The sequence below is a fragment of the Pseudopipra pipra genome, chromosome 14 (assembly GCF_036250125.1).
Source record: "Pseudopipra pipra isolate bDixPip1 chromosome 14, bDixPip1.hap1, whole genome shotgun sequence".
Taxonomy (NCBI): Eukaryota; Metazoa; Chordata; class Aves; order Passeriformes; family Pipridae; genus Pseudopipra; species Pseudopipra pipra.
In genome coordinates, this window is record NC_087562.1 from 19,233,680 (window position 1) to 19,247,077 (window position 13,398).

A 13,398-nucleotide genomic window follows, 5' to 3' on the forward strand; every position below is an offset into this window, starting at 1 on the left:
TGTGCTGCATAAGTAGTGTGACTACTACAACCTCTGGGGAAGGTTTGGGAGTGACTTTACTGCTGACCTGTGTTTAATGCAGTATCTAACACAGTACAGATTCTGGAAGATGGAGGAAAAGCATCTGGTGTGTTTTTAGAAGTGTTCCTATGCCAACAGCTGTGTTCTGTAGGGACCCAGTGCATGTTAACACATACCTGTGCTGGGAGGATTGGCTGGTTACAGGAAGCACATTTTGGTGCAAAAACCCTAGGGTGCAAGAAGAGAGTGTTCAAATCACATTGAAAGCTTCTTCAAAAAGTAGAACCAAAGGAGCTATTCTAATCATGCCTTGTTTTCAGCAAAATGGAGATCCACAGGATTTGAAACACCTCTAATTCTTTGATGGTATTCAGCAAAAATGAGATTTGGGAGAGGCTGATCTGCCCCAGCTTTATTGCTTAGGTCTTCCTGACCTCCAGGCATAGTGAATCCAGCCCTCTTCCTGCACATGCCCTTTCTCTTTCCTTCCTTTACTTATAAGGCCATTCAAATTCTTCCAGAGACTCGATGCACCGCCTGCAAAGCAGCTCTTGACTTGGGGACTGTCACAGTCTGACATCGGAAAGCCATAACCTGCTAAATAGGACAGGGGCTGCTCATGGCTGGGATGTACTCACTAAACACACCAGCTGGGCTTATGGCCCACAGCTGCATTTTATGCCAACCACTGGGCCAACACTCTGTGTTCTCATAGCATGGTCAGCTTGGCACCAACAGGGTCCATTCAGGGTGAGTTACTCTTGCTGCATAAGCTGAGCTTTTGGTTGACTGGAGCTAAGAGCATCCTGCCTTTGAGCAGGATCAGAAAGAAGTCCAAAAGCAGTCCCTTAAACCTTTTGTCTGGTAAGGCTAAAGTCATTCTAGCACTGCCTGCTAATTACATGTGCACTGTCCAGTCTTGGTTAACGCAGCTCGCACTGGTGCCATGCACTACCAGAAGCTCAACTCTCAGAAACAGCCAGCAGGATCTTCCACCACTTGTGGAATTGGCCTGATACAATTAGTATTGGAAGTCCTGAAATAACAGCATCCTCTGACACAACTTGATTTTCAGCCTCACTTGGCCACTGGATGCCACACTGGGCCCATGAAGTGCCCTTTAATAAACTTTAAAATACTTTACAAATGCAACACATGAAAGCAGCAGTTGAGGGACATCTGAGCAAATGGGAGTATATATCTCAATAATTTACCTACTCTAACTTTCCAAGCATGCAGTGGGTGTGTGGACTCACGTGTGGTAGTCTTTGACACAGTAAATATTGTTCTCCACGTCCACGGTGAAGGGCACTCCGTCCAAACACTCGTTACACACCACGCAGCGGAAGCAGCCAGGATGGTAGGACTTCCCAAGGGCCTGTAAGATCTTAGGAAACAAACAACAAAATAAGTGGATACAGGATTACATGAGACTTCTGCCCCCCCCATATACTGCTGTGTCTCACTCATTCCTAATAATGACAGTGAGAAAAGCACTTCGGGATGAAATTACCACTCTGCAGATCTGTCAGCAAGGGGCCTCTTAAAACAATCAGACTTGCTTATTCCAGTGGGTTTCAGTGCTCTCTCAGTGAAGAGAGAGAGCTGAAAATCAGGCTAACGCCCATCAGCTTCAGCTCTGCAGGGCCAGGACTGTCAGTGGGAATTAAACACGGCTCCACAGACCACTTCTTGGAAAATCCCAAACACAAATTATGGCATACAGAGCTACTGCACAGAATTTAACAGGCTGTGACAGACAGAATCCAAACTGGTCATTGCTCAATCTCAAAAAGTAAAATAACAAAACAAGCAATTACAGAGGTGTCCCTTTATTAATTAAAGATCCTAATCCACCACAGTTACTGACTGGTTATCGCTCAGTCATAGAGGGCCACTGGTTTCTGATAAAATTCCATGTGTATCCACGTGTTTGGATACTGATTAATCCACCTGCTCAGGCTTTTCCCATGCTGCCCTTCCCTACTGCATTTTAGAAGTACTTCAGAATGGATCCCCTCCCTCCTGGCATCCTTGTATGGAACACCCAGTGTGGCACTGGGACATTAAGGAGGATGCCCCAAGCCCACAGCCTGGGAAGAATGAGACACAGTATCATCTTCAGGCAGCTCTCAACAGGTTATAGGACCAACTCCATTCACTTCAGGTGTGAAAAATACCTTTGGAAGGTAATTTCCAAAAGCATCTGCTAGCAGCAGTGCTCAGCCTGGAGATGCTAGTAAGCTCAAGATGAAAAATCTCCACAGCCCAAGCTCTCATGGCCCTGTAGATGATTTTATGAATGAAGATTATATCAACAGGAAATAAGTAATGGCACATATGAAAAAATGCCAATTTAATTTAACCTTTTTCTCCTCTCTAATGAAGCCCTGTAGCTTTGTGTTCAGTGAGTGGCATCAGGCTCTCTCTGACCTGCAAGCCCATTCCTGGCCAGAAACAACTCATACCTGTGCCGTGCTGCTGTGGAGGCTGTGCAGCCCAAGGGCACAGGGGGCACTGCCCAGGGCTTACCCAGCTGCCCTGACCCCAGCCCAGCTCTGCCCTGAGCCCAGCTCAACCCCAGCTCTGCCCTGAGCCCAGCACAGCCCCAGCTCTGCCCTGAGCCCAGCTCAGCCCCAGCTCTGCCCTGAGCCCAGCTCAGCCCCAGCTCTGCCCTGAGCCCAGCACAGCCCCAGCTCTGCCCTGAGCCCAGCACAGCTCTGCCCTGAGCCCAGCACAGCCCCAGCTCTGCCCTGAGCCCAGCACAGCTCTGCCCTGAGCCCAGCACAGCCCCAGCTCTGCCCTGAGCCCAGCACAGCTCTGCCCTGAGCCCAGCACAGCTCTGCCCTGAGCCCAGCACAGCCCCAGCTCTGCCCTGAGCCCAGCACAGCTCTGCCCTGAGCCCAGCACAGCTCTGCCCTGAGCCCAGCACAGCCCCAGCTCTGCCCTGAGCCCAGCACAGCTCTGCCCTGAGCCCAGCTCAGCCCCAGCTCTGCCCTGAGCCCAGCACAGCCCCAGCTCTGCCCTGAGCCCAGCACAGCCCCAGCTCTGCCCTGAGCCCAGCACAGCCCCAGCTCTGCCCTGAGCCCAGCACAGCTCTGCCCTGAGCCCAGCTCAGCCCCAGCTCTGCCCTGAGCCCAGCTCAGCCCCAGCTCTGCCCTGAGCCCAGCACAGCTCTGCCCTGAGCCCAGCACAGCCACAGCTCTGCCCTGAGCCCAGCACAGCTCTGCCCTGAGCCCAGCACAGCTCTGCCCTGAGCCCAGCACAGCCACAGCTCTGCCCTGAGCCCAGCACAGCTCTGCCCTGAGCCCAGCTCAACCCCAGCTCTGCCCTGAGCCCAGCTCAGCTCTGCCCTGAGCCCAGCTCAGCCCCAGCTCTGCCCTGGGCTGGCTCAGGGGCACGGCTGGGCCACGTTCCCAGGGAGGAACCCACAGGAATTAGCCAAGTAACACTGCTTAATTCCTGGAGCTCCCAGAGCCGTTTCCTTTTGCCAGAGCACACTTGCTGATGGGAGAAAGGCAGACCAGCACCTGCCAAGCTTCCAGCTACTGAGCTGCACCAACAAGACATTATGGACTCTTGCCTGGGACTCTGCAATTAAGGGCCAGCTCAAAGCATGCGAGTCAGGATCCCCCTCCCCCTCCCAGCATGACACAACCCCAGAAATTTGCTCTTGGGCTAAAACGAACAATATCCTTGTCCAACCAGTGGTGCCAGGATACGAGCCAGAATCCTCATTAGTGAGGTCTCCGTTCCAGCTCCTACTGAACCTCCGGGTGTGCAATGCAGCAGTTACTTCTTTAGGCACACTGAAGCTTGTGCACACTTTAGGGCAAGAGGAAAACAGATATGTACAGAATCTGCACTTTGTTGTGCAAGCCACTTTATTTTGTTTAGGAATTTCTGCTTAGGAAGAGCAGACTAAACTCTTCCTACTTTCCCCCACTGAAATGATGCCAGCAGTATCTGGCCCAACCCGTAGCCCTCTGATTTTTTTTATTACAAAAGTAACTCTGGCTTCTGGCTCCCTACAGATCCCAGTGGCAACAGTACATTTTAAATGACATGGAGCAAGTGACAGAGGGTAAATAAAGCAAGTCAAAGAGTGGGCGACAAACCTCAGGAACATTGATTCTCCACTCTAGCCCAGATTTCACCCACCTGTCACCTACAGTCTTACAGAGCACAACCTGTGTTCCTCTGCCATGTTCTCATACAAAGTTGTGCTGTATTTTCCCCCTTTAGTATTAAAATTCAATTTCTTTGTAACTGACAACAGCCTCCCGTGATCTCAGGTAGCAAAGAAGCCAAACTTCTTGTACTCAACAGTAATAGAGCATGAAGGCATTTTCATTTACTGTTTCAAAAACTGCACTGACAGCAGTGAAGGCACAATGCCAGCCTGGGTAGGGAAAAAGCACAAAGTGTGACAGTGCACTCCCCAAAGTACAGGAAAAGTGAGCTAGCCCGTGTCAGGGATTTAGGTCTCTTACCATTTCCATTATGAGGTGTCCACACACAAAGCACTTGTCTGCTGTTTGCTGAAAACCTGAATACTGTTCAAAGGATAGAAAAGAAAGGATTATTAGTAGCCACTCCTCTAGCCACAGAAACACCTTTTAGGTGAAGGCTGTGCTATTTTCCAGCCTGTGCTGTACATGACAGCAAACCATACAGAGGTTTGGGAGACAGAGACTTGGAAGCCTTCGCTCTGCTCTCACAGCATGTTCAGATCCCAATCTGGCTCCTGATTCACTGCAACACTTCCACTGACATTTCCACTGTAACAATATTATTTTGATTTTTATTTTTAAAGTCTGTTTGGCGAGTTTGTGTTTGATGTGTGGAAATTAGCTTGAATTGACTCTTTTAGGTGTTGTTTTAAATAACATAGGACTTACCTCCCAAATCCTGCTCAAATTAGCAACCCCAGACTTTGGACCTACGCTTCGCTTCACTCAGTGCTATATGCAAGTGAGAAAAATGAAGACAGGCCTAAGGAGGATTTAGCTGCTTTGTGGATACCAAGCTTTTTATGCAGGGAAGATCTAGCAGTCCACTCATGGGAGCCTGGGCTCCCTGCACACTCTGGCAGCAGTGAGACACCTCGGGGAGATGATCCAGCCCCAGGTGCCATCCTGTGCCCATGCTGGGGGGAAATACTTTGCCTGAGTGGGAGCAAAGCTCTAAGTGTTCTGTTCAAAGTTCCCTGAGTGTTTCTGACCTTAACTTTATACTCATGACCCCAGAGCAGATCCTGTTTCAGATGCCGAAGTCCTGAGTTCAGGGGTATAAAAAGCCACCCAGGTTATCAGGCCAGACGACTGCTCTACCAAACCACTGCCCTATGAGCAAGAGGCCTGAGGAATTCCAGCCATGTAATTCTGAAACTGGTGTTTGCAGGGGCTGGACTTTCCCCTCCCCCTCTGCTGCCCCATGTCAGCCCAGTGCTGCAGAGGGAAGGGGTGCCCAGGGATCTGTGGGCACTGCACAGGGGTGCTTATTGCAGCAAAGCCCAGCTGGAATGGACTGCAGCTGCACAAGAGAACAGATGAGGAAGGGGAGGACGAGTGTGAACCAGACTCTTCTCCCAGAACACAGGTTAATTGGTTCAGGCATCTAATGCATCCTCGGAGCCCCAACAGAGCTTACAGCTTACTCCATCCCCCCCTGGTTAAGTGGGGATTAACTGCCCCTCACTTCAAAAGCCAGTGGTTCCCAGCCTAGAGCTGCCATATGCTTTCCTTTTTAATGGTGTGAAGGGATTACATGTTATGTTGGATCAATAGGTTGGAGACAAAATTATTGTTGCTATGCAACAAAGTGATTACGAAGGAAAAGGTCTCGTAGACACTTTGATGGCCCAGAAGTCAGTAAATGATGGGATGGCAGCTGCCAGCCCCAGTTACTGTGCCCCAAGGAACACAGCTCCTGCAGTCTTAAGAAACTTTGAAACTTCATCAGAAGGGACCAGGGTGTTGAGGGATGAACTCAGAGCTGGGCAGTCCTAGCTGGCTGTTTCTGCAAGATACTGCTTTTATTTGCTTTTCTCTTCTTCTTACTGCAGAAAAATGGCCTCACTGCTTGGGATGCTTCTTGGCTGCCCTGTGGCTGAGTAACCCCCTGGCTAGACTGCTTCCTAGGGCTGAGAACTCCAGGCTTACTGGAAACAGGTGGGCAGGTCCTGGTGGCACAGACAGCAGAGGATTAACAATAGTACAAACCCAGCTAATTCTAAAATCCTGCTGGAATGAATTTACCAGCACCATCTGGCTGTCATTTGATAAGGAATGCAAAGGAGCATTCACCCAGCTATTGATTAAGAGGGAACATTATTCCCCAGGAACAGAATGGCATAGTGGTCAGATTAATGCAATTTACTGCTAACTAGATTGTCATAAATTACACTGTTTGTCAGAAAGAAAGGCTTTGCTGACACAAAATCACGCTTTATATGACTAACCCTATTAAATTAAAACCATGATTTGTTTTTAACAAGAGAATTGTTATTAGTCAAACACATCCAGAACTGGATTACCCAACTAAGAAGACTTTGCAAAATGGCAGTAAGTCCAACAGCAGTGATAAAATATTTCATGGGCTCAGGGAGCTGTCCTTTGCCACGCCACTCCCCTCTCTCTGACCACGGGATTGATCCCAGACAAACTGGAGGCCTGGTTCAGTCAGATCAGGGGTTTGGGTTCAGGTCTGCTTGTGTTTTCAATCTATTTGGACTGGAAAAGAATAACAGCCTCAGACCCCACTTTCTACAGGATGGCAGTGCTGTGGACACTGCTGTTCAATGGTAAACAATAAAGGATTTTCTTGATGCTTTAGTAGCATACCTGTCAACTTCTGTTTGTTCTTAATTTGGAGAGTTCAAACAAGGCTGCTATGCTAAATTTTCCATTTTAGAAACAGAGCTTACAAAGTCTTACAATACTAATTAAAATTGTCAACCTCTGCCTTTGAAGCACTTGATTATTAATAACCTTCACAAATCTTGTGTGTGCAATGAGAGAGGAGTTGTGATTTGCTCCAGACTGCAGACAAAGCAGAGTGGCCTCATTGTTTCTCAGCACACCAGGAGCTCCCCGACAGGGGTTCCCAGCATGGCTGGGTGGGAGCAGCACCGGTCCCCAGAGGGGGAACTGCAGGAGGAGAGAAGGTTACGCTCCACAGCCTTGGAGCCCTTTTTATTACTGACATAGCTGAGGGGGAAGAAAGAACTTCTGAGCACATCAGAGATGTGAAACACAGACCGAGGTGACCCAGTGAAGTGACACAGGCTGAGGCGCAGGACCCTCGTGGAGAAGCCAAATCCAGCCCTGTGTCCCGTTCCCGTGGTGTTCACATGCCCAGTGTCCCGTTCCCGTGGTGTTCACATGCCCAGTGTCATGCCCAGTGTCATCTGGGATGCGAACAGGGCACGGCTCAACCCCAGCCCGGCTCTAGAAGGGTTTCAGATGTGCCAGGCTCTTCTGAAAGCAAAGTGTTTTGTGAGCAGAGCAGTGAAGTGCTGTAAGTACAGACCAATCTCCAGCTAATGGGAACATTTACAAGTGTCCAGACACTCTGCATCCACAACAAAAATGAAGTGTCATTTTGAACTCTCCCCAGTATCCATTACAGATGCTCATTAAGCATATATAAAAACACTGAAAGGAGTTGTTATAAAAAGAACAGTTCTCAAATTCAAAGGTGAAAATGAACAGTTACCACCCTTTACTCTCCTTTCTGTGACTTAGGAGAACAATCCTAGTTACACCAGGATGCAAAGAAAACAAGTGCAAGAGGAAGAACTAGCATATTATTTTTCCTGATTTCTTAATTTTTTCTCAACTGTTTTCTCCCATAATTACCTTGTCCTTGACTTCTCTCCCAGGGTAATAAAATCTCACTTTATATGCACAAATCAAGACTTTGTAATCAAGCTCCCCAATGATACTTATATTAAATAAGACTCTGGGAAACTAAATAAACCTTGAGAAATATGTTAATTATGTTAGAACAGAAGAGTAAAAATAAAGTAGAAGACTTGGCTGGCTGAACATTTCTTTTGTTTGCTGTCCAATATACTTTGATTATCAAACAGGCAAAAAAAAATCTCTAATGATCCTGTCCAAGAGTCTTTGTTTCAATGTAAGAGGAAAACAAGTCCCCTTCTGTCCTGAATATTTAGGCCTGTTAGTGTCCTCCTGTGATAATCTTGGGGTTTATAACCCTTCTGTCTAATGTGCAATATATCTAAAAGAAATTAACAATGAATTTTGAGCATACAATGAACAATTATGCATGGAGGATAATCCCACCAAGTATTATGAGAAACAATTTCTCCTGCCTGCCCTCAGTCCTGTAGCAAATCTTGGTTGTCCACCAGGGTCTTTTAAAGTTTGATGTTCTCATCACGATTTTTCCAGAGAAAAACCTTCACAAAACAACATGCCTGAAAAAGGCTCCAGGACCCAAACTTTCTACCTTAGGCAACGTCAGATCTTTGAAAAGACATGTTGCTGCTTCTCCTTCACATGCCTGGCCGTGCCCAAGGAGGGGCTGGTGCACTTCCCTGCTGTTCTGCACTCAACAAAACAAAACCTTCCTCCTGGAAACAGACCCTGGAATCTCATTCAGACCCGTTTTCTTCTTTGATGAGGATGTTCAAAACCTGCTGAAGGTTTGTGCAGGCAGAGCAGTGGGTCGCATTGCAGTGGGTGTGGCAGCTGCTGCCCCGGTAATGGTATGAAGCTGTAAAATCTCCAATTCCCTGCTGCAGCACTGCAGAGTCACCCAACGGGACTGCTCAGCCCAGACTTGAGATCCCCACTCTTTTATGCTTTAAGACCTTTTGAGAGAGATGATAAGGAGGGGTTTTTTTGCCAAAATGCTTCAGGCATTTAGTTCTGAAAACTAATTTCTGAATTGGGTGCTATGCTAATAATGTATTCCAACCCCAGGCTGCCTGTAATCCCTCACAGACTCTCTCCTCCCTGGTTTCCCATTAGCAGAGCATCTGTCTTCTCACTGCTGTATTGTTTGCTCTCTGCATGGGACCCTTAGTACATGGGATACAACAATGCAAGAAATTCATGGGATCGCATTAAGAGAGGGAGAAAATATCAAATTTGGTTTCATGCAGATGGAGTTTTGTTGTTGTTTTTTTACACACATATTTAAAAGCAGCAATTAAAATGAACTGGACAAAATGAGGCCTTCTCAGGCTCAAACATATGGGAGCCTTATGGCAGGTGACAGAGATTAACTAAAGGAAAACAGTCCAGAACTTTACTCTTCATCTCATTGAGACCCCTTCTTATATCTTGTTGCTTCACTCTGTCTTGCAGAGTGAGCAAACACCACACAGCACTTGACTTCTTACTTCTGCCCTTCTACTTTGTCATGTCTGAAGGACAAGGGGAGGGCAAGGAGGGACTTCATCTTCTGCACAGAGGTAACAGGTGGTCTGGCCACACACAAAACTCTGCCCAAACCCAGGAATTCAGCTGGGAGAGAACCCTGCCTCGAGCAGTCAAGCATTTTACAGCCTCTGAGAAGGGAACAGCCATCTATACCCTACAGAACCTCCAGAGCCCTGTGTGTCAGCACTCACCAAGGCTACTGTCTGATTGAGTCAATAATGATTTTTTTACCTAGGCCTTCCTTGGAAGCTTTGCAGTGGCAATAATCAAGAAGAAAGCCTGAAGCACCAGCTTTAACTCTGCATCATATCATACAGCCCAACATTTATTAACTTGATTCTCATTGTACAACACTTCATATTGCACCCACTCTTGCTGGGGCTTATTCACTGTCACTGCTACCATCTACCATGCACGCTGGGAAACAAACTGTCTCCATAAGAACCTACCTTCCTGGAAAAAAAATAATCTGGATTTTATTCATAACAGTTGTTGAGAGATTTCCATTCAAAAGATAACAGCAAGTAAACCCCGCGTTTATTACTGAAGTGGAAACACGCCACTTTCTCACATTGAACTTTTTTCTAACTCTCCCATAGAAAAAAAAATTAATGCTGTCTGCTTACAAGTGTTTGGCAGGAGTTACACATAATTAGAAAGAGCTTGAGTTCTTTCAAGTGTGCTTCAGTTATTGTAATTTATTTTTCAATGCAATATTAAGAAAAATGGGTTAGTCTGACTTTTTGGATCACCATCTCAAGAGCAAAGAGGGGAGCGACTGTCTGGCATGAGACCAACTGGACTTTGTAACATGCTCTTCCAAACATTCCACTAGCAAATGTAACCTATGGGATGGTTACAAAAGCCAGTCAATAGTGATACATCTCGGAAAAACCCCATCTTTGTCTTTCCTTGTCTGTTTTGCCAGGTCCCATTGACTCATCCAATAACCTGTGACCCACTGCAGGCATTGGAGTGTCCTTTTAGTGAGCACAGACCTTCCTCACACACTGAAATTTCACTGCATTATGTTTGTCCCCATTATCACCCGGGCCTGTGACTGCTCTTCCATAAACCAGGGATTGTTCTGGCCTCAGTGGGTTTCCTCCTGCAGCCCCTCTCTGTTCCCTGGCAGACCTGTCGTGTGCCCCGTGCTCAGTGTTCACCCTCAGCTCCTCAGCCTCAGGGCCAACATTTCATATGGGCCCCAGCTTTAAAAATCTGTCCTCTGGGATGAATTCCCGGCAGAAAATCCAGACTCTCCTGAAGTCAGTGGGACTTCTGCCACCAGCTTCCATGGACTCCTTGATCCAGACACAGCACTACAGCGTTGTGCTGCAATGAGAGGTGAACCCAAACTGTCAGCTCTGCACACTCTTCACACTGATTCACATCCAAGTCCAAAGTGCAGAGGGGAATCAATATTTGACTCTCTCCAGATTTTGAAACTTGAATTTTAAGTCCATTTGTAGGTTCGACCCAATGCTTCAAGTCAGAACACCCTGATTAATCATCATTAATGTCACATTCATTTATCAAATAAAACCAGGACCACTGGCATACTACAGACTTAGGAAAAAACGAGGAAGGAAAGTATTCAAATGTTTTTGGCAGGGAGGGGCTGGAGAGAGACACACACAAGCAGGAACACGAACTGCACTCCCTCTGCCCCCGTTCCAGTAACACTGGGAACTGTTTGCCTTTGTTTCAGTGACAGTATCTGGGAGCACAGCAACACTCAGCATTCCTGATGCCTCTGCAACTCCTGTCCCAACAGAGCCATCCGTGCCTTGAAAACACTCGCAGACCTCCTTAGGCTTCTGCACATCAGGAATACTGCAGCAGATCCCTTTCCAAGGTTTGATTCCATCACCCTGCTAAACATCTCAATAAACACCCGTGTCTGTGTGTTCTCTGAGTGGAGCATGGATTTTAATAGCAACTCCCCTAAACAGAACATCCTCCCAGTTACCTAGAACTGTGTGTGCTCTGGGATTCCCATCAGGTATAAAAGGACACAAGCTGCAGCTTCAATTATTCACCTTTTCAACCAAGTCTCTTTTTTTCTGAGTCTCACTCAGCAGCAACGGGCTCTCTGGCTAATGCACCAGTCCCAGGGCTCCCCTCCCAGGGGGGACCTCCAAACATTTATACTCCTTGAGATGGAAAATCAAACCTCTGACTGCAGCTGACACCAACTTCCATTACACTAAATAAAACCTCTCTTCCATGGGCCCCAGCACGTGGGACAGGCCATTTCCCACACTGCCAGGCTTGGAGAACAGCTTGTGCACAGACTGAGAAGAAAAGCCTCATTAGTATTAATATTTACATGGCAGCCATGCACAGGAGCCCAAGTTAGGACAAAGGTCTTGTGTTTAGTGCTACAGGACATAAAGGTGCAAGCCCTGCTCTAACAAACTGCCCATGGCTCAGCTAGAACTCCACAGATATCCTGTTCCTTCCCCCACAAAAGGCTGATCACTCCCATTTCCCACCTGCCCACCAGTCTTGCACTCCCTGCTCCTTCTGCACTTGTACAATCCCTGAGTTTGACAGCTGAGGATATATGTGAGGGCCTGGATGTTCTCCATAGCCAACTTTTTGGGTTGCAGTGGCCAACTGTGGAGCAAAGAGGAGGAGAGTGTCCTGAGCAGGGACCAGTCCTGGTGCAGGGGAGAGAAGGATCCCAAGCCCCACTAGATGGGATGGAGAGGACAAGGAAGGCTGGAGAGGCAGCAGCAGGGCTGCCACTGGGGGCTGCTTGTCCTCCTCCTGCCACAGCCTCAGCCTCTCCCTGCAGAAGGGAAGGAGGGCACGGAACCAGAGAGACACCAGCCCACAGCCCTCCCAGGGCCTGGGGAGGGCAGGAAGGGGCCACCCAAAAGCTCCTGGAGGGGAGGAAGGGGCCACCTCAAGGCTCCAGGAGGTTGGCAATGTGCCAAGTCACTTTGCACGGCTGGCATGTGCAAAATGAAGTTTTTAGAGCCTTTTTTCTTGAGGATTTATGGGCAAAGTTCCTCCAGTCTCACTCACTGAAAAGGATGAACAGCTTTAGATGAAACTTTGAGCAACTAATGACAGCAGAGTTTGCCAGAGGCAAAAACCTGGCACAAAGAAGTTCAGCCTAAATGATTAAATTTGGCAAAGAGAGTGAAAGAGAACATCTTAAAAGAAGAAGTTTTGGATGACCTTAATGCTGTGCACTGCAGCTTGTGGTGTCTTTAATAGGTTATTTCCAGAGCATCTGAGTGTCTTCCAGTAGTGCATTAAGCAATGTAACATCTGTCACAAGGTTCATTTTCCCTCTCATCTCCTCCCTCAAGGGAAATTCCCTCATTTCTTAACCTCTACTGGACCCCCACTCAATAATGTTCATTACCTCAGGAGAAAAAGCAAAAGCCTATCAAAAAGGGGGAAAAAAAAGAAAAAGAGATAGATAATAGATCTAAGATTCAGGCTGCTTTGGTGACATTTTAAAAGTCTTTTCTGCCAAGAAAAACAGTAATTTCTTTTAAATTTCTTTACATGATATTTAAGCATTGAAAAGGAAAGACAAAATTATTGAGCTATTTTTCCTTCACCCGTGATTATGGAGCAATTTATCAACAAAATGAAACAGGAACATCTGACTGGGATTATTTATTATACAGTAAGGCATTTATTTTTTGTTCACTTCACCAGGAACAGTGTCTCTGTTATGGCTAGTTAGCCATCTGTGTCCGAAGAGCTTTCAGGAAAGGATTAAACTGTCATTTGTTTTATTTCCTTTCATGAAATAACCATCCTAACAGAGCTGGGGCAACACTTGGGTATTGCTGGACTTGCTACCTTAAGGTGGCGTGTAAAGGAGTAACTGGATCTTCCCTGGAGCTAAAGCAAAGCAAAGCAAAGTTTGGGGGGTTGTGCTTGTTCTTTTTGCTCCTCACACTGAGTAACAGGCAGTGTCCTCCTGGAAAGG

At 47.2% G+C, this 13,398-nt stretch overlaps 1 protein-coding gene and 1 long non-coding RNA gene across 2 annotated transcripts in view; one reads left to right on the forward strand and one right to left on the reverse strand.

Moving 5' to 3' along the window:
* Positions 1 to 13,398, reverse strand: part of WTIP (WT1 interacting protein) — an 85,854-nt gene that overhangs the window by 8,329 nt on the left and 64,127 nt on the right. The window contains exons 4-6 of the mRNA XM_064671312.1: positions 4,515 to 4,577; positions 1,278 to 1,408; positions 198 to 249 (exon numbers count right to left, since the gene is read on the reverse strand). Coding sequence (XP_064527382.1) covers positions 198 to 249; positions 1,278 to 1,408; positions 4,515 to 4,577 — 246 coding nt within the window. The remainder of the gene's footprint in view (positions 1 to 197; positions 250 to 1,277; positions 1,409 to 4,514; positions 4,578 to 13,398) is intronic.
* Positions 7,266 to 7,936, forward strand: LOC135422248 (uncharacterized). Its single transcript, XR_010434392.1, has 2 exons — positions 7,266 to 7,353; positions 7,384 to 7,936. It is a non-coding gene; the product is annotated as an uncharacterized LOC135422248 (long non-coding RNA).